This window comes from Geospiza fortis, unplaced genomic scaffold, assembly GCF_000277835.1.
Source record: "Geospiza fortis unplaced genomic scaffold, GeoFor_1.0 scaffold264, whole genome shotgun sequence".
In the NCBI taxonomy this organism is placed as follows: domain Eukaryota; kingdom Metazoa; phylum Chordata; class Aves; order Passeriformes; family Thraupidae; genus Geospiza; species Geospiza fortis.
The window spans coordinates 854,864-874,363 of record NW_005054332.1 but is presented as its reverse complement, the minus strand read 5'-3'; the positions used below and the strand labels follow the sequence as shown (position 1 = coordinate 874,363).

At 35.6% G+C, this 19,500-nt stretch overlaps 1 protein-coding gene across 3 annotated transcripts in view; it reads left to right on the top strand.

Annotated features, from left to right (window-relative positions):
- The window catches only part of ADGRB3 (adhesion G protein-coupled receptor B3), a 442,842-nt gene that overhangs the window by 409,772 nt on the left and 13,570 nt on the right, over nt 1–19,500 (top strand). For 2 of the 3 annotated variants that reach the window (XM_031057612.1, XM_014307289.2), the window contains exons 24-28: nt 419–517; nt 830–1,001; nt 7,534–7,629; nt 8,980–9,019; nt 11,571–12,214. In XM_031057612.1, coding sequence (XP_030913472.1) covers nt 419–517; nt 830–1,001; nt 7,534–7,629; nt 8,980–9,019; nt 11,571–12,214 — 1,051 coding nt within the window. Of the gene's footprint in view, nt 1–418; nt 518–829; nt 1,002–7,533; nt 7,630–8,979; nt 9,020–11,570; nt 12,215–12,372; nt 12,487–19,500 lie in introns of all 3 variants that reach the window. The other variant, XM_031057611.1, reaches the window with a different exon arrangement.

The window sequence follows — 19,500 nt, the reverse complement described above, 5'->3', positions numbered from 1 at the left end:
ATGGTCCATAGTTCACACTTCTCTTTTAAGTGACCTGTGCTCTTTCTCAAGTATGTTTGGATGCAACAGTCTTTCATCAGGTCTGAATAAAGGGATTTCACTTTGTGTGTCTATACTAGCACGTGCTTATGTTTACTTCAGTGTACTGAGCAGTTTTTGATCACATTTGGGGCCTTTTTTAGATTAAGTGGAAGAAATAGAGTTTGCATGAAATTAAGCCCCATAACATTACCATGTAAAGCTAACAGTAATGTAAAGTACAAAATACAGTTTTGCAACAATGTAGAGCATTCATCTTGAATAAGTCTACTTACTTTTTCTGCATGACGTCATATTTAAAAGCTAAATTTCAGTAGCAACGTTTTTTGGTGACAATTCAATATTTTGTTCTTTTTGTGGGTGTTCTGTTTGTTTGCAGTCAGATGAGTGAGCCTCATAGCGGTTTGACGCTCAAATGTGCCAAGTGTGGAGTAGTTTCAACAACAGCTTTGTCAGCCACCACCGCCAGTAATGCCATGTTAGTCCTGATCATTTACATCTTCTTGTTACAAATCTTATAGAGTGCATGTGAGACAATAGTTTGATTATGACAACTGTGTTTGCTAACACTGAATAAAGTGCTAAGCACATTTAAATACTTTTTTAAAAATTGCAAATGAGTTTATTAACTGAATACAGGATATTCTTTAGAACGTAAAGTACAACTGTTACATTCTTGTCTATGATTTTCAATTTAAATTGATAATGTGACATCCTTAAATATGTTTTATTTAATGGTGAGCTTTTAATTTTTTTTTTCAATATGCTGCTTTTCTCTTTTTTTCAATAGGGCATCCCTTTGGAGCTCCTGTGTGGTGTTGCCACTTCTAGCGCTGACTTGGATGTCTGCAGTTCTGGCCATGACAGACAAAAGATCAATATTATTTCAGATACTTTTTGCAGTATTTGATTCATTACAAGGCTTTGTTATTGTCATGGTCCATTGTATTCTCCGAAGGGAGGTGAGAAATGTCTTCCCAGTTTTCCAAAGGGCTGTGCTCCTGTTAATCTCTCAACTGCTCTTTAATGTTATATGCAGCTTGCTCTGCAGAAATATATTTCATAGAAAGAGAAAAATAATTTATAGTGACATGTATAGGAACAAGTGAAATAGAGAAAGAGCAAAAGGGGAAGAGAGGGGGGAGATAAGTTAATTCCAAGTGCAAAATATCAGTATAAAACTTTACCAACTTAATTCAAGGTGTCTTTTAATCAGTCCCAAGTACAGTTGATTTCTAAGTGTTAGTCTTTCCCAACGAGTACAGGAAAAGATGAACATGAATGCCCTTCTGAAGCCCTATCAAAAGCTATAGATTTTTACACTCACTAAAACAGGACCAAACGCAACATTTTTTCAGCTTATACTGTCCCTGAAAGAGGGCACAAGGAGGTGATGTGTTATGTTGGTGAAGATCTACCCTTTCAGATCTACAAACTCAGGTACCTACTAAGTTATGGAGACAGCAAGGATGAAGACAGATGAGTGCTGTGAGAACAGCAAGGACTAGCAGTACCCTGGCCTGCCCTTCACAGCTCAGTGCCACCTGGCACAGGATTCATCACCACTGAAATCTGATGGCAAAGCTCCTACACAGGTGCTCTTTAATCCAGCTCTGGTGACAGCTTCTCTAACCTGCCTAACCTGCTAACTAACCCCACATTTTATTGAGATGGGTTTGAGAGCAGTGGCATAAAGCTTTGTTGGCAGGTCTGTGATAATGGGGCTCTCCATCAAAAATGAGCAGGTGGAGCTGGACTGGAGAGCAGTTCCTAGTCCATGGACATACCTATGTGCTATTCATTTATCAACTTCAGGATATTTACCACACCTGTAAACCAGATTATAATGTCCAGCGTATTTCCCTGGGATGGGCAAGAGTTATTTGGAAACCTCAGGACTAAAAAATAGCTAAGGAAGATGTTTCAAGAAAGGTTTATGGGTTTCCCTTTTCACCACTGACACCTTTTAAACACTGAAATTCAGTATATTAATGAAAAATAATTATGAGTGACATAATTTATTCATTTCTTTCAGCATTTGTTGCACTTTGCATGAGATTTATATCACTATGCTTCACAGTATGCATTTGTGATTATCTTATCAAATAATGAAGTTTTCAATATTTAAAGAAAAAATCAGTGTCTTGCAAAAATTAGCACCTTACATTGTGCTGCATCTTTCTCACTTTAATCACTCTGTTAGGAGCAATGAACTTTTGTATTTCTTGGTTTATCAGCTCTCATATTGGAAGGGGTTTGCCTCACTTAATACCTTTTCTTTTTCTTCCTTTGACTATTGTTTAGGATAAAAATATATGCAGAATAAGAGATAATACTCAAGAAAAATCTATTTTTTGTAGAACTGTCTTGCAATCCCCTTATTTTCTTCAGCAATTTCTTTCCCAATATGATTTACATCTGGGAAAGAGGGTAGTCTCATCTGTAAATCTGAAAGCACTCATTGCATATATTCTTTTGGTATAATGGTAAGACACTGCATCTATTTTTAGTAGAAAGGATAGTGGTTTCATACTGGTTTTCCTCTCTGTGAAATTTTTGTATCCACTGGGATTTATTAATTAGCCTAGAAAGGGCATACAATGTCCCAGTTACTGTCCTAGGGAATAATTTTTATTTTAAAATATATACCTTTTGCTCAAGGTTGCATGTGAAAAATTCAAAACTAAAGCAGTATGAACAACATTATCTTTCATATTCATAGAATACTGTCAGTAAGAAGAGACCCATAAGGATCATTTAGTCCAACTCCCTGCTCCTCACTAAACTACCTAAAACTGAACCATATGACTAAGAGTTGTCCAGACACTCCTTGAACTCTGACCATGGCTTGGAGCCACGACTAAGTATGTCCCAGTGGCAGACCACCCTCAGGGCAAAGAACCTGTTTCTAATGTCCAGTCTAAATTCCCCTATTCCCCCATTCATTTCTTGTTCTTCTAATTACACTTCCTTCTGTCGTAGTTCCATTTTCATGTGTCTTTTGTAAGGTTCCAGAGAGGCTGAAACGTATACCTGGTTATCAGTCGTTGATTTTGTCAAAAAAACCCAAAATCTCTGAGAAATTATTAATATAACTTAGCATAGCACCGTATAAAATCAAATTTAAAAAATTAGAAAGCTGTAGTTAAACTTGCATCAGTGCAGTAATGCAGAAGCTTATTTGGAAAAAAATGTATTTTGCCTGTTGATGAAAGATTAATATCAACAGATATCTACCAACAATTCCCTAAGCCTTGAATTAAAGATGGATTTCCTAGTCTAATGGCAGCTCTTTGCTGCAAATGCTTCATTCCCAGGCAATACTTCAATAATGTTGAACTTCTCATAGAAACATTCTTGTCTGACCATACTCACAGGAAGGACTGTGGTGATTGAGGTGGAATTAGTCTTTTCTATATGTAAACTCATTTTTCCTTGACTGGAATCATTTTTAGCTCACTGTTTCTAATGTAAGCAATATACAGAAATATCAGATTATAAGTATGATTCTAGAGGAATCTTTTATTTAGGTTTATGTGTAAGAAATCAGCTAGTTATGGCTTATTTCATTCACTGCTTGCTTAGCAAATCACACACATATATATACATATACATGCATATACATAGACATATATATATATATATATACACACATGTATGTATGTATGTATATAATAACTGCAAAGAATCCTTACTCTGTTTAACAACTAACAGAAGTGTCTCCAGCAAGTCAGTCTTAGCAGTTACATATCGCGGTTCCAACATGGAAATTCTAGAAGAAAGGCATTTTATAAAGCAGTTATATAACCTGTTTACATGGTGTTTTTAAAAAATTACCTCATGAGAAGACTTCCCAGTGAGGCCCAGAAAGCACCAAAGTTTGATATGGTTCTGCCTTGTCAAAATGGAGGAGGTGTTTCTTCAGCTGTGACAACTTAGGCAGAAGTCAATGTACAGAGACAACTTATTCACTAATCAGCAGATTATCTCCAGCCAAAATGGTGATAGTGGTGTTGGTGGAAGACAAAGAAGCCTAGATATATTGCTGATTGAACTCTATTTGACAGAACATGTTTAATCTTGTTTAGTCCCCCAGATTTAAATTGCAAACTGGTCAAAACACTTGAGGAATTAATTAAGGAGATATTTTTCATATGGGAAAAGAAAATTCATAGAAATTTCTTCAAGATGCACAAAGAAGTAAAAGTTGATGCTCTTGAATCAATTTTAATTTCAAACTTATTTGGTTCAGTTTGTAGCAGCAAAGTCAGGTGTCTACTACACAGAGAGAGATGTAAGTCCAGTAAGTTATGTTTCAGTCTGAGTCTGGAGTCTGGCTTTCCAGCTCCAGAGACCCTCAGGTGAGTACAGGCCAAGAGAGTGGCCATCATGCAGAGCGGGCAATGCCATCTTTGCACTGCACATGGTGCCTCCCAGCAGAAAGAATAGTGTGGTACTTCTGGTTATCTGCAAAAGCATTTAGTTCTGCCAGTGCCTGTCAAGGAAATCCTGCCAGAATATTTGTCACTCTTGATGACAGCTAGAAAGCTATCTCAGTTATAGCCTATAAGATTGATCTAATATTTATAGCGTGCCAGCACAGGCAAAACAATAATTCTGACTGTCAGGGGGAAAAAATTTGGGAAGGAATATATCTCCATAAAATTCAAACAAAGAGGACAGCCCTGCTTTACTATGCCTTTATTGTCATTACATCACAAAAAGAGACAGACTTCTACAATTATATATAAAAGTCCCTTTTTATTCTCTTAGTTGTATTGACATAAAGATAAATGATGGAAATATTTGTTGCTTTCTCTAACACACTGTATTGAAGACCTTTTGTGACAGAAGCTGCGTTAGGAAACCAGGGATTTTTACCAACTGAGATGTACAAAGAAGACTATGTGTCATTTATTTCTGTCCACCATCAATTCAGTGTCTTTTGGAAAGGCATTAAATGTTTCTATACTTAGATTTCCTAACTTCTAAAAAGAATATTATACTTTTTAAGCATAAGACCTTTCTTAGACTATTTGGAAATTTTGGAAGAAAAATGCAAAGTAGTTAGATATTATTGCATCGTTTTGCCTTCTTATCCCAGAGAGCCTAAAGCTGTTCTCTTTTTTTGCCTCACTTTGCTGTTTTAACATCTAATTGGGCATTGGGAGATGGTGACGGGTGTGTCACAGAATGATACAAGGGGTCAGCTTTGAGGTTTATCTATCTCAGCAAAACAGTTTGCCTGATCTGCTTGAACACAAGATGCTTTAAAGCTGATTTGAATCGCACTTAGTAACTTATGTTAAAGCTGGTGATGGGAGGAACCCACATGTAATTTTTTCTTTAGCTGTGCTCTGTGGTGTAGAGAGCATTTGGATTAAATTCATCGTTGGCGTCTAGAGCCCACATTTCAGAATTGCAGGAGAAAAATAAAAAGTACATGAGTAGGGCAAGGGTAAGTTATAAAAGCTTGGAGCTGGTTACTGTTGCTAAGGAAACTACTTCCCTGGTATCCGCACGTTCATCACATCTGTCTCTCCTTCTCTGCCTGCTCTAAGAAAATCTTGTTACTTGATGTTAAAAGGCAGGGGGGAAAACAAGATTGTGTTTCAAAGTAAAATGTAAAGACAGCACAGTCTTTACATACTCAAACAACAATTTTGAAAAAGCAATTTAGAAGAGCAAGTTGATATTTAGAAAGTTCAACCATTTTGATTCTGACTTGGGTGAGGACATCTAAAAACTGAAACATATGTCAGTATCCTGGATAATGCTACATTTTACATTCTGTTAACATGTTCAGATCATATGCTGCTTGCACTTCAGAAGCATTGTAAGAAACATGCACATTCAAGAGGATCCTAAAATCAAGATTCACTGCTTTAATGTAGAAGGCACTGAAAGTATGACATGAGATTCTTGAGATCTCTAGATCTATTAGAACTGGGGAACCTCCATGAACAAAGAGTCCCAAAAATTAGGAGGTCCACTATACAGAGTGGAGTGAGATAAACAGTATGTTCTGAAGTAACTATGCTTTGGGGTCAAGGATCATGTGCCTGGAGATGAGATTCAGCACAGCTGGGGATGCTTTGAAGGAAGCATTTTTTTATTATATTTTTTGTCAAATCACTGTGCCAGCGCTTATCCAAGAGTATAAAACTCTGAAGTGTGACCTAACTTTAGCATTGATAAAGTGAGAGAAGACTTGGATTAAATTTGCAGCAACTGGGAGATGCCAAATTAAATTAACATCAAAAACATGGAAAACCAAAGCAAGTGTAGTGACCTAAAATCACAATCTGAGTTTCAATACAGCACACTTTAAATTACAACGTGTGGTAAGTCTTGGTGTTTTGAAATCAATCCAAACCTTTCCACCTTGCTTCATTCTTCCTTCTGCCCTATTTTTCACTCCTTCCACCTGTAGCAGTCACTTACCAAAACTGCAAAGCAGTCCTATTCATTTGAAGATTTAGCCCTTTAAAAAAATGCTTTCTATTCAGAATTGGTTTTAATTTCAGTTTTGCTTTTGTGATAGCTTCTGAACAACTCACCTTAGAATATGATACATTTAAAGGGGACTGCTTCTCACCAGCAACAATTGATGAATTATCTTCTTCTGCTGTTCACATAATGTCCATAAGTAGAAGACAATTTTATCCCTTTTAATTATTCTGAATAAGACATCAAGTAATTTTTACATATAATAAATGGAATGTAGTTTTTTGTAGGCATTTCATTCATAGTACTTTTTTATTTGAACAAGAAACTGTATCACCCAACCATATTCCTGTTTCCCAAGTCACACCTTGTTTTGTACTTTCAAAAAATATGTCTGTGTGCAAAAAGTCCACTTTTCTTCGTGTGCTTACATTGAAGATACTTCTCTCATCTGGAGAATTTTACTCCTAGAAGAGATGCATTAGATTCTCTGTACGTGGAGCTAAAGATTATTATTGGAATCAGTAATATCTTTCAAATAGACTTATTCTTTAAAGTAGAATTAGGAGATTACAATAATGGTTAAGAACTAATTTCAATAACTGTCTGGTTACAGTAACTGTAAAGAACTGTCTTTCAAGAATCATACATTTATCAAGAAGATACACTTTATCTTGCAATATTAACAGTTAACAGTATGTCTATTAATCTTGTTATCAGACGCCTACCAAAGTGAGTAAGACAAAGCCAAATACTGTCACCAAGACAAATGTGGCTTAAATACTATATAATCACTGTCTAGTAGGTAATTCTGGCCATACGTAAAACTAATTCTGTGGTCTCTATGTGATAGACTGACAAATTTATAGCAGCCACAAAGTATAACAAACGTATGAAATGACAGAAATAGGCATTTATATTTATTGCCTCTGATTTATGAAGCGGGCTAAAGAAAAGTCATGCATCATATTCCATGTGATTTAATTTAATCTCTACTAGGAGACTACAATGTTTCACAAGAATCAGTATAAGATATTTTTTTCACAGGTTCAAGATGCATTCAGATGTCGGCTAAGAAATTGCCAGGATCCAATCAATGCAGATTCTTCAAGTTCTTTTCCTAATGGACATGCTCAAATCATGGTTAGCTTTTATTTTCTTCTTTGACTATGAATTTAGTGTTCCTAACAGGAAGAAAAACTTACTGTGTTGTATGTGACAAGTTTGCATGGCTGAAATATTAACACCTAAGCAAAAGACTGTTTAGGTTATCATCTGCTTGCTTAAATATCTTAGCTAGTTTTAAATTATTGTTGTGTTTATTTAGGGGAGCACAGAGAGTTGGCATCTTCCACCAGTGTTCTGTAGGACAAAAGAATCTTAAATAAGAGAACAAAAAAGAATTGAATAATATATTGTGACATTTTCTAGTGTTGCTGTAAAGAGTACTGAGGCATTTCCCTTCATGAGGTCTTGAAAAATGTTCTCAAACAAGATAAGGAGAAAGTGCTAGACATTCTACAGGGGGAATCTATTAAGTGTGTTAAATTAAGAGATAGTGAATTTTGCTCATATTATTAGGTAACGTATTAATACAACATAGTGATCTCTTCACTTTGAACACCACTTTGTCATTGACTATAATGGGGTCGGAATCAGGCCCTAAAGACATGCAAGGCTCAGCAAGAATGCAAGATACAGCAAGCAGATGCCCTTCAAAATGATGAATCAAGAAAAGAATTTAATGTTTATACTTCACAAGCAAGAAAGAGATCAGTTTTACTGAACATTTAGCATGGAATAAACTTCTTGTGAAAATAAAAAGAAAAAGTAAAAAAATTCTCTAACAGAATAGTTTTGTTTAACTGGGAAAATGTCCTTTGATTTTCAACTGTTAAAATTCTTCCTTGTTCTCACAATTAATTTTTGCATAATGAAATAAATAATAGTTGTTTTCAGGGAGTACAAAAATTTTATATGACTACATTAATAGAAAGAAATGACAGAATTTTTCATAACATAAGCATTTACACAAATTAATGAAGTTTCAAACAGGATGGACTACTTGAATTACACTTATTCACAGTAATTTGTATTGGAGGCTATTTTTCATACTTTTTTTCATAACATTACCATGAAAATCTTCCTTAAAGAAGATCTTTTGGTGAGATGTAGAAGTTATTCTTCCATATACCTTAAAAACTATACACTGTATCATTTTATTAAAATTATATACTCTACTTCCATCTATTTTATTTTATTTTTTCTGGTCAGGCAGCATACTTTGAAAACCACCCAGTTATACTTTAGGAAACTTTCTAAAGCTCTGCTGTTGTAAAACAATACACTTCACCTTCTCAGCAACAAGAAACCATTTTTAACAGACTATGACCCTGTAAGTAGGACATTTTGGAAGTGCTAGTTGGCAAAAAGGTGTTGTGGTTTATTTTTGAATTATTAATGGCTGTTCTGTTTCACTGTTTCTTGTTACAGACTGATTTTGAGAAGGATGTAGACATTGCTTGTCGGTCAGGTAAGAACATCGAGAGAGTATTTAGCCAACAAATAGTCTTGTACAAGTTCCTTGTGAAGTGAAAACCAGAAAAATATTGGGGTTTAGCTCTTTGTAGGAAATATTTATTAATTTAAACAAAATAAAATGTGAAAAATTATGTCACTTTGTGAATACATTATTTAATTGTGTTACTAGGGCCATTAACTAGAATTGAGCATTTAGAAAGTAGTCAAAGGTGTGACTGTCTATTAGAAAGCAAATAGTTGTGGAAAGAACATAATCTTTAATGCATTAAGCTTTCCTTCCCTGGTACACAAGCAAATGTGAAAATATCATTTTACTCTAACAAAAAAAAAAAAAGTGTATCTTGACAGCTGTGTATATGAAGGATGCATCAATTTGCATTCATTTTAAAATGGGTATGTTTTTTAGGACTCTTAAGTGAAATCAACAATAGTTTAAGCAAATTAAGTTTTATTCCACTTTAATGAGAAAAGCTGCAGTTTTTAAAAATATATTTCAGTAGTGTGATCTTTAATCAATTAGCTATATTTGTTTCCATATATTAAAGACAACATATTTTCACCTATTTATTTGCCTACCTTGTTTAAATAGTGAAGTATAAAATAAATTACGATTTAAACTCTACAGAAATATTTTAATCTAGGAGATATTTCCAAAGGACAGTTTTTCCTAGGGAAACAGTCTTGCCTAAACACCCTCAGTTTTCAATAAAGGGAAAAAGAGAGTGTGTCCTCTCTATGGAGTGAGTCAGAGCAGAAGCCTGATTTAGCTCTTCTGCATCAGCCACCTGAAAGACACTTTCTCTTCACTGGCTAAATGCAGAGCCAAGAAAGCTGATCTCATTAAGGTGAAGTTTGAGTTTCCAGTCACCCACCTTTAAAAAACTGCCAATTGAGTTCTTGCTACATAGACTTAGTTCTTCCCTACAGATCAGTTTTAATATGCACATGTATTTTGGAGGAATCAGGATAGTGAATTGTAGCACAAATGCCTGTGTGTCACCATCCAATGCAGACAAAAATCCACCATTGATCCATGTAGTTCCCACTTCTGTGACAACATAGCTCTGCAATACAGAGGGCCTTGTCAGAGGTGTCCTAAAGGAGATTGACTCTGAGTGCTGTTATGAACAGGCTTTACTTGATAAGCATTTGAACTCACTTTCTGATAATGAAAAAATTTAAGGATAGATCACTGTTTGAAATTTCTGAACAAGTGTCACTGGAAACAATGAAGCAGACACTGAATTCAGGTATTTGTTCACCATTGTTTAGAAGCAAATCATTATTTTCATAATGGAAAAAAATGAAAGTTAGTTTAGTGTGAGGAAGGAGAGTCAGATGTCTTATGAGCTGCTTGCTATGGAAAAGGCAGTGAACTGACAGGCGGGCACTGGGGGATCTGGGTCATCAGAGCCCTTGGGCAACCAGAATAGATGCAAATGTAAAACCTAGATACTTGAGTCTGTCTTTCTGTCTCAGCCCATGAGTTGGGGTTTGTTGTATAAAATAGCACTGGTGTGAATGAAAGTATTTTTAACCAGGACCAGAAAATCCCTGTAGGCAGCTGGAATAAACCCAGCAATTGGTTACTTTCATTGTTTTCTACCCTTTTTCTTTCATTACAGATTTTGGATTATAGACGTACTTTTTTTCTTATTATTATTTTTTTTCTTTTGTTTTTGTTTTTTGAAAGATGAATAATTGTAATTGAATAGATGCTTTGCTTTTGAAGCCATTCTTCAATGCTTCTGGAAATTTTGAATTTTATAACAGGATTAGTAACTTTTACATGTAAACCTCGCCCCCCAAAAAATCATTGAATGTTGCTACAAGTTTGAACAGGAAGTCTAGGCCTAGAACAGAAGTGGATTATGACTCTGCTATAAAACATGTTTATATTCTTTATAACCTTTCCAGATACAGTAAAATATTCTTTCTGATACCAATGGAATTTTTTCCCAATGTGGTAATTCTTTGGTTACTTTTATTTAAAACATAATTTAACAGAGAAGAGTTTTTAAAAGTCAGTGAAAAGGAACATTTAGGAGTTTAGGAACACATGCTCATAGTTATAATCTTATGGTAGGTCATTACAATGGATTGACAAAATGATTCTGCCTTACAATCTGTTTGACATTTTCCAGAAGGTTATGTGGAGTTAATAATGGCAGTAGGGATGTCATACTGTATTTTTTGGAAAACTCTTAATGAGTTCCACATGGCAGGCTTGTGCTTAAGCTGTAACTCACCTAAAATCTATAGAAGTCAGTAGGAACAAATGAAGTGGTTTTAATTCATATAAATGACTGAAGTTAGTCAGAGATCAGTGTCAGTTGCACACAGTAAATTAAGAGAACAAAAAACCCAAAACCACAGAAAAGCTTTTCCAAAAACAATATTTATAACATGAAAGCTAATAAGTGGATAGAAAATATTTTAGAAGATGCACTGGTAAAGAAGCGCGGCTAGATAAAGCCACAAGAAAAAGTAGTGTTAGGTTGATATGGTTTCCTGCTGTAAGAATCCTGTTCTCTGGTCCACAGTTCTGCATAAAGACATTGGACCTTGCAGAGCAGCCACTATAACAGGAACACTTTCTAGAATTTCACTAAATGATGAAGAGGAGGAAAAGGGACCAAACCCAGAAGGAATGAGCTATTCAACCTTGCCTGGAAACATCATCTCCAAAGTCATCATCCAGCAACCAACAGGTCTCCACATGCCTATGAGTATGAGTGAACTGGCCAATCAGTGCTTGAAAAAAGACAACAGCGAGCTGCGGAGGACTGTGTACTTATGCACTGACGATAATTTGAGAGGTGCAGATATGGACATAGTCCATCCTCAAGAGCGGATGATAGAGAGCGACTATATAGTCATGCCCCGGGGCTCAGTAAATACCCAGCCATCCCTGAAAGATGAAAGCAAAATGAATATAGGCATGGATACCTTGCCTCATGAAAGGCTGCTGCACTACAAAGTTAATCCTGAGTTCAATATGAATCCCTCTGTAATGGACCAATTTAATATCAATTTAGACCAGCATCTTCCCACCCAAGAACATATGCAGAGTTTGCCGTTTGAGCCCCGCACAGCAGTGAAGAATTTCATTGCCTCAGAGCTGGATGACAATGCAGGATTATCAAGAAGTGAAACTGGATCCACAATATCGATGAGCTCTTTAGAGGTCAGTGGTGCATAAACAAATTGCATGCTCTGTTGTTCTAATTTTATGGTAAGACAATAAATTGTGTCTTGTGTCTAAGGGGTGAAGCTAATGTTTTAATTCAGTATAAATTATTGTTTGGGATCATACACTGCTGTTCATATTTCTCTTATTATCAGAAGTGTTTATACCTAGAAAACAAGACTAAAGTTTCAGAGCCAGTCTGTATGAAAAAATATAGTTCTGGAGATTTAACATTCCACACGACTGCCGAGGATTTCGTGACCTACCAGGTAAAGTCCACTGGAAAATTCTGTGTTGCTATGAGAAGAAAAACTATTCCTGCAAGATACAAGTGCTAATCATTGGCCCTACCTGCAAGCACATGCAGTTGAAAATATTTGCCACTTTATTGCTGACAATCATATCTGTCTCAGATATGATAGATCTGATTCTGCTCTCATTGGTGTAAATTTTGGATTCTTCCATCCAGTAGTTCACCATTTACTGATTTAGTTTTCTTTGCATGTGCATGCAGGCATTGGTACAACTGATGTGTGCAATAGGTACAGGTGGGCTTCGTGTGGAGCATCACAGATTCCAGTCAGATTGCAAAAGTGAACTGAAAAGACTTTAAAAGGCTTTCAGTTGTTACTACAATCTGTCTGTGGGATTTAAGCATTTTCAAAGTGAAAACTGTGGAAATAAATGGTTAAGACCTAAGCATCAAATACTGCCATTCTTATTAAGCTTTTACGTGTGAAGGCCAGGAGTGAGCTGGAGTTTATTTCATGCTTGGACCTCCTTAAGAACTGGGAATACATTTCATCAGCACATCAAATGTTGTGAAACATGGCATTTTGTGGGACAGAGAAAGACAAATGAGAAAAACATGGTACTCATTCTCTGAAAGAAGTCACCCTTGGAAAAAAAATCTACTTTTTTGTGTGAACTTGAAGCCGTTAGCTATTACTCTACAGTGTTTAGACCCATCTGGGTAGGGAAGCAGAGACTCAGCCTTATTTTTCAATTTTTAGATGCAAGTGTAGCTGATACTTCATAAATAGTGGATACTTATAGATGCTTCTTTTAAAATGGAATTGAAGTTTGATGAAGTTTTATTAAGAATTTGGGCAGAAGATCAGAAATTAGATTCTTTTTAAGAGATATCTTTACAGGGTTTGAAAGCAAAATATTTTCTGTGCTGTTTATATTGTGTGTGTACTACAATAAGTTTTTACAAGAGTTGATTTAACTTAAAAATTAGTAGCAAATGAAGTGTGCAGATCTGCAAGGAATCAAAAATTATCCATGTTTTGGTTGTTGTTAAAGTGAATATGTATAATCTTCAACAAATTCTCAAAATTATTGCTAAAAGATAGCTTAAGTGCTTGCCCTTCCAGTGCTCAGATAGACAGGCTCTTTCATAGCAAGTCTGCATTGTTAAAGAAATTACTGCCCTTGCTTCAGGTATATTAGTTAATAGATCTTGAGTGATGCACAGGAGTTCTCAAATTTAATGCAACCCCAGAAGCAGAATAGATAAGGTCACCTTCCAGCAGTATCCTCTCCCAGCTATCTACAATACCATCTTTCAGATCATTTTTGTCAAATACAGAGGCTTAAATCCAGTCCAGTTAATATTAGACATATGGAAATGTGAGGAAGATTCATAGTTCTTTGAGAAGATGGACACATTTGCCACCAAACCTCTACTGTAAATAAATTTCTGGTGATGTCTCTTTTCTTCCATTGGTGACAAAGTTCATCTAGGACACCTTAAAAAAAAAAAAAAAGAGCAGATCTTAGTTAAGTTGTAAAAATTGTGACAATAGTTACTTCATCGTACACAAAATTATAGTTCCTGACACCATTTTGGAATATAGGCCTGAAAAATTATCAGTATAATGTACTGCTCCTTTAAAGTTATTTTTCTAACTGTATTTGTATCATATTTTAACTTTAAGATGCGATGTAGACACAGAATCTCAGTCACCATTCTGTATATCATTTTTACACTCAGGAGGACTAATAACTATGTACTAGAAAATGCAGTAAAATATTACAAAACAGTAAATATGTAGCTTCTTCTAACTTGGGAAGTATAGTAGGTTTAGAAGGTTGTATTTTGGTCCAGAGTGCCAGTTATGTTTGTAAACCTCATGAAACCCAGCATAATCCCATGTATTAGGAAAAAAGCACAGATATTATGGCAGGTCAGAAATGAAAGAAACTGTTTCGGCTTTTGTGTCTGCCTTTGTGATTCCTGACATTACTGGATGAGGATGTGCTGCACTGAACTGAAGATAGGAGCATGAAAGAAAATTGTATGTAGAAGAAAATCAGAGTCTCAAACAGATCCTGATAAGCAGATCCAGCCAGATAAAGAATGTGATTGTGTTTTTACTATGCAGATGTGTAAGAAGCAAGGGTTGAGGCAAAGTCCAAAATGTTATTGGCTGGAAGTGACCCACTGGATTAACTTTTGTGGCTGCCTTAAACAAAGTAAAAATGGGGGGGCAAGGGATTTGGTTTTTGAAAGATTGCAAGACTTTTCAAAAGACAGGGCTTTGTCAGACATTATGGAGCAGCAAAACCTGCAGCAGGACATTCAAGATCACACTGCCCACCTCTTTCCCGACAGAGCATGACTAGACCAGCTCTAAAGGAGAATATCCTGAGCAGCAGAAAGCTTCCCCCTCCTATCAGCTTGCAGTAGGAACACAGCTACAATATCAGCACAAAAAACTTATATTCTGACTTCTAACCCTGAGGGGAGGATCCACCAACCCTACCATTAAATATCTAAATGTAGACATTCCCCTTCTGAAATGGAAAAAGAGCTTTTCACATTTGGCTCCCCTATAGAGTCAACTGAGACAAATAGCCATTTTTAGGCCACTTTTAGACATCTGCTCCAGGATGAAGTAAATTACATACCTCGGTGCATGTGTCTCTTTTCAGATTCCATAGAGGAAGCCAGAATGAGTAGTTCAAACACAAGCACCAAAAATGTGGATGTCCTAAATTTAGCGAGATGCATCTTACTGTTTGTCACAAACTTTCTTCTAAAACTTTTTTATCTATTTTTTTTTCCAAAGGAAATGCTTAGATGTGAACAATTAAATGCTTTACTATGTCTGGAGGAATTTTAGTTTGCAAAAGATAGCTTGAGAATGCCATAATATTTACATACAAGTATTGCCCAGATAAGTATGAATTTACGGATGTGCAGATTTGCAATGTGCAAATCGGTGATTTTTATTTTATTTGGTATGCACCCAACAGTACTTATGTGATGATAGGCACAGGCAGGCATATTAGCACAACACAGAGTTTCTGAGGAGGACTAATCAAACATCCGGTTAATCTCCTGAACATTCCTTATATGCATGGATTAAAACTGGCTTTGCTACCTTGGCATCAAAGTGGCTTGTAGCATGCTCCTTCAGTTCAAAGTGTTTTGATTTTAATGAAGAGAACACTCAATGCAGTCTTTTGGAATGGTTTTTGTTTTGAAAATGTACACTCAGTGTTGTGCTCATTAAAATGAAATTACTTTGAAGTGAAGAATTGCATTCCCAGACACTTAGATGCAGAGGAAAGTTAGGAGGTTTAAATGTAGAGGAAGAAGCTGATCTGGGAAACATATCTCCAGGAAAAGTAATTAATCTCTTTTTATTAGGCAAAAAAAAAAAATGGATGAAGAAGTAGATACCTGTGAAGAGACTTGCATTGTTAGCTTTGTGGAAGAATAAACAGTTCTTTGAAGGGAACTCTGGTTAGTGTAGTGTGAGCAGAAATGGAAAAGAGCTGAAGACAAAGACTTAAAAAATTTGTAAAATTAAGAACATGCAAATACAGGCAATAGAAATATTTATTAAGGGGTGGTGGGGTGGGGAGATGCCATGTGCTTAACAAGAACGGGAAGGAAAGGACTTCACAAATTATTTGTCACATAAAGAACTGGAATTCTCTTCCCAGACTCTTATTTTCTTTTTTTTTCTGTCTCAGATTCTGCTGTGAGATTTTTATGTGTAGTAAGTTGATTGTTTGACCAAAATAATCCTTCTGTATTCATTTATGAGAGCTCTTGATACATTCAGTCAACTCTGAAGGTCCTTGGCCAAATCACTGACAGGGGACTTAAGGAACAAAATACTGTTACACCGGAGAAAATAAAGGGATATGTTTAAGATATTGAAGTGCAAAGAAAAATTAAAGATAGGTAAAGATAAAGAGCAGAAAAAAAGACATTAAAAAAGGTGGGAAATATGGCAGAAATGGAGAAAAAACAAAACGAAGGTATTAGGAAGAATGAGATAAAAACAGCAGGGAAGAAACAAGATCTAAAATAATAATAATAAAATCCCCAAAGCAGAAAAAGAAGGAAAAAATTACAAAGTTAAAATAGTCAATCTCATCAATAAACTACCAGAGCATTCAGGCAGGAAAAAAAAAGCAAAATGTTGTGAAATCATTTTGATTTATGACATGAGAAGTAAAAAAAAGAGAGAACAAATATATAGAGATGAGCACCCCAGGAATTTCTTCTTTATCATGTTTCCCCATTGCATTTATTTTCAGGCATTCTGTATCTCAGATTTCTATCCCTCCTCATTTCATTCTTCAATAAGCTGTGGAGACAGCTCTTGCCAATTTTGTGACTCTCAGTAAAATGAAGTCTAACCCTGTAACAACCCTCTCTTTCTTTCACTTGAGTGAGTAGGTCCCAGAGTCCTCTGACTTCAGAAATTGATGCAGGTTATTTTCAGGGTATCTTACAGAAGTGGGGGTAGAATCAGGCAGAGTTTGTTGTAGTAACTGAAGATGTGAAGAATTAAAATTTTAGTCGGTCTTGTAAAGTGCAGCATATATTGCAGACTTTATATTATCATTGCCTATTTAACAAGTGCTACATTTCCCCTCAAAGTGTTCAGAAACACAAAACAAATGGTCTTAGCTGATTGAGTAAATAAATATGCAGGCTGCCCTATAAAAACAGGGAGCAACAGGCCACAATAATTTGTCAGAATACTTTTGAAGTGAGATCTTTGAAGTTATGTTTATGCTGTGTATTGGCGTACTAAATTTGCTAGCATGTTTTAAAGACTTAAAATTCCCACATTAAATTCTTTTTTTCATGACAATTTGCTGGCTTTATGTCTAGCTCATGCTATGAACTAGTAGCCAACGATCTATTCAAAAACTAGAGTGTTTTTCAGTCATATATACACAAAAGGCATTTAAAATCAAAAACATCTCTCTATGTTCCACCTTTATATCTCTGAGGCCCAAATCAGATTTTTCTTTACTTTTCTTCTGGGAAAAAATTCTCCTCAGGCTAAGATCTTGTGTGTCAAATCTCATCTCAGAGCAAATTATAACCTACTGATAATAAGACTTTATATTAATGGAAGCATGGTTATAGCCCTCTCTATAATATGGTATCTCTGGTTTCAATTATGCTTTGCACGATGAAATATATCTTTAGGAGTATCTGATGTAATTAATCAGATAGTGGTGTAATGCAGAGTAGGATAAGGAGAAAAACAGGCATTTGTCATTTTACAGACACGGAGAGGGATTTTATTAGTCTTTCAGTAGGAGCAGCTCTTTCTTGATGCCAGCGGATTAGTGTGTGCTGGTGTATGGAAATTATTCTTCAAAATTCTATTTTTGTCCCTCAGCAGAGTTTAAAGTTGTTCTGGAATTACACAGAGAAGCTATACATGATTAGCACAAAGTAAAATTGATTTAAAATAAATTACTACCACAAATCTCTTTTCACAGAGTTTTATTTTGGCTCTGGCATGAAGGGTACAGGGTTTTTTCTACATAAAATGGGTTTTATCAATTAAGATTAAAGAGCCATAGAAATCAGAGATGGAAAAATTCTTGTCAGGTCATCTTTTCTATCAATGCAAGAACATCTTCTACAATATATTTCTCTAAAACTTAGTCAAACTTCACTTTCAAGACTAGAGTGAAGGACTTCCACTGTTTCCCTTAGTAATCATTGCATAGTTGCATAAACTTACATTTTTCTCTATACCAATTCTGATGTTTTCCAGGTTTTTCCCATACCAGTTTGGTTTATCAGTGTTTATATCCTTCTAAGGTTTCTGTACAAGCTTCTTCCAGAGACAAAGTTACACAAATCTGGATCACTCTTTTATCCTTTCCTCCTATAAGTACTTTTTGCTGCTACTTTTCTCTGAAATTTCCCCAGTTTATGGGCAAGATTTGGCTTCTTACAGTGTAGAGCAGCAATGCAGACCTATCACTGAAGTTGACAAAGAGGTCTACCACACCCTTGCCTGCTTAAATTGATCCCTTTTCTGTAGCATTGGTAATTGTACATGGGTGGAAGCCTACCCATACCCCTCATTTTTTTCAGAATTATAACAGCTAACTCCCAGCCACTGACTAATTGCATGGATCTTCAGGTTTTATGCACTCCCTTTATTACTGACCCTTGCAGTTCTCCAGCATTTGGGGCTCTTCAGCTTGGAGAACAGATGAGTGAGGAGTGAATAGGAAACTATTATTCATGTCTCCTATAATATCAAAAAGAGGAACATAATAAAATATCAAAGGGATAAACAATCTAATTAATCAATAAAATGTCAAAGGGATAAACAACCTAATTTCCTTTGTCATGTTTTACATATTTAAATTGTGGAATTCACTACCCCAGCGCATTTTAAATTTCAGAATAAGCTCCTCCGAAGGAAATTCTGAAACTACTGAAAACTTATGGAAGGTATTGTGGTAGGAATGTGATTTTATACTTGCCCTTCTCTATATCATTCCTGAAACATCATAGCAGGACCTGGTCAAATACAAAATACTAAATGAGGCAAAGCATAGATAATATCCTTTACAGTTTTTTGTTATTTGTATTCTTTTAACATTAATACTCAAGTGAATCTCCAACTGATCCTTGGGAAAAACCCACCAACTTCCAGTGTAATTTTTGTGTTGCTAAAATAATTCTCAGTTTTGCAGGTGCATAAAGGGAACAACTTTTTGGAAAGAAACATATTGGTGTGACCAGTTCAGCAGCTCATTTGACACAAGGAAATTTCCCCCCTTACTCCACTCAGTTGCCTTTTGTCAGTTTAATGTGTAGAATGAGCTAGATGGTTGATTTCTGAAAGCATTTAGGTATGTGTGGAAAACGTTTTTGTCAGCCAAAAGAGACATAACAAACTTCATATAAGAGGAAAAGAATATGTGCAGAAACAATTAGTGCAACTATTTTCATGGCTGTTATACAGAAACTAGAACAATTGAGTAAAATT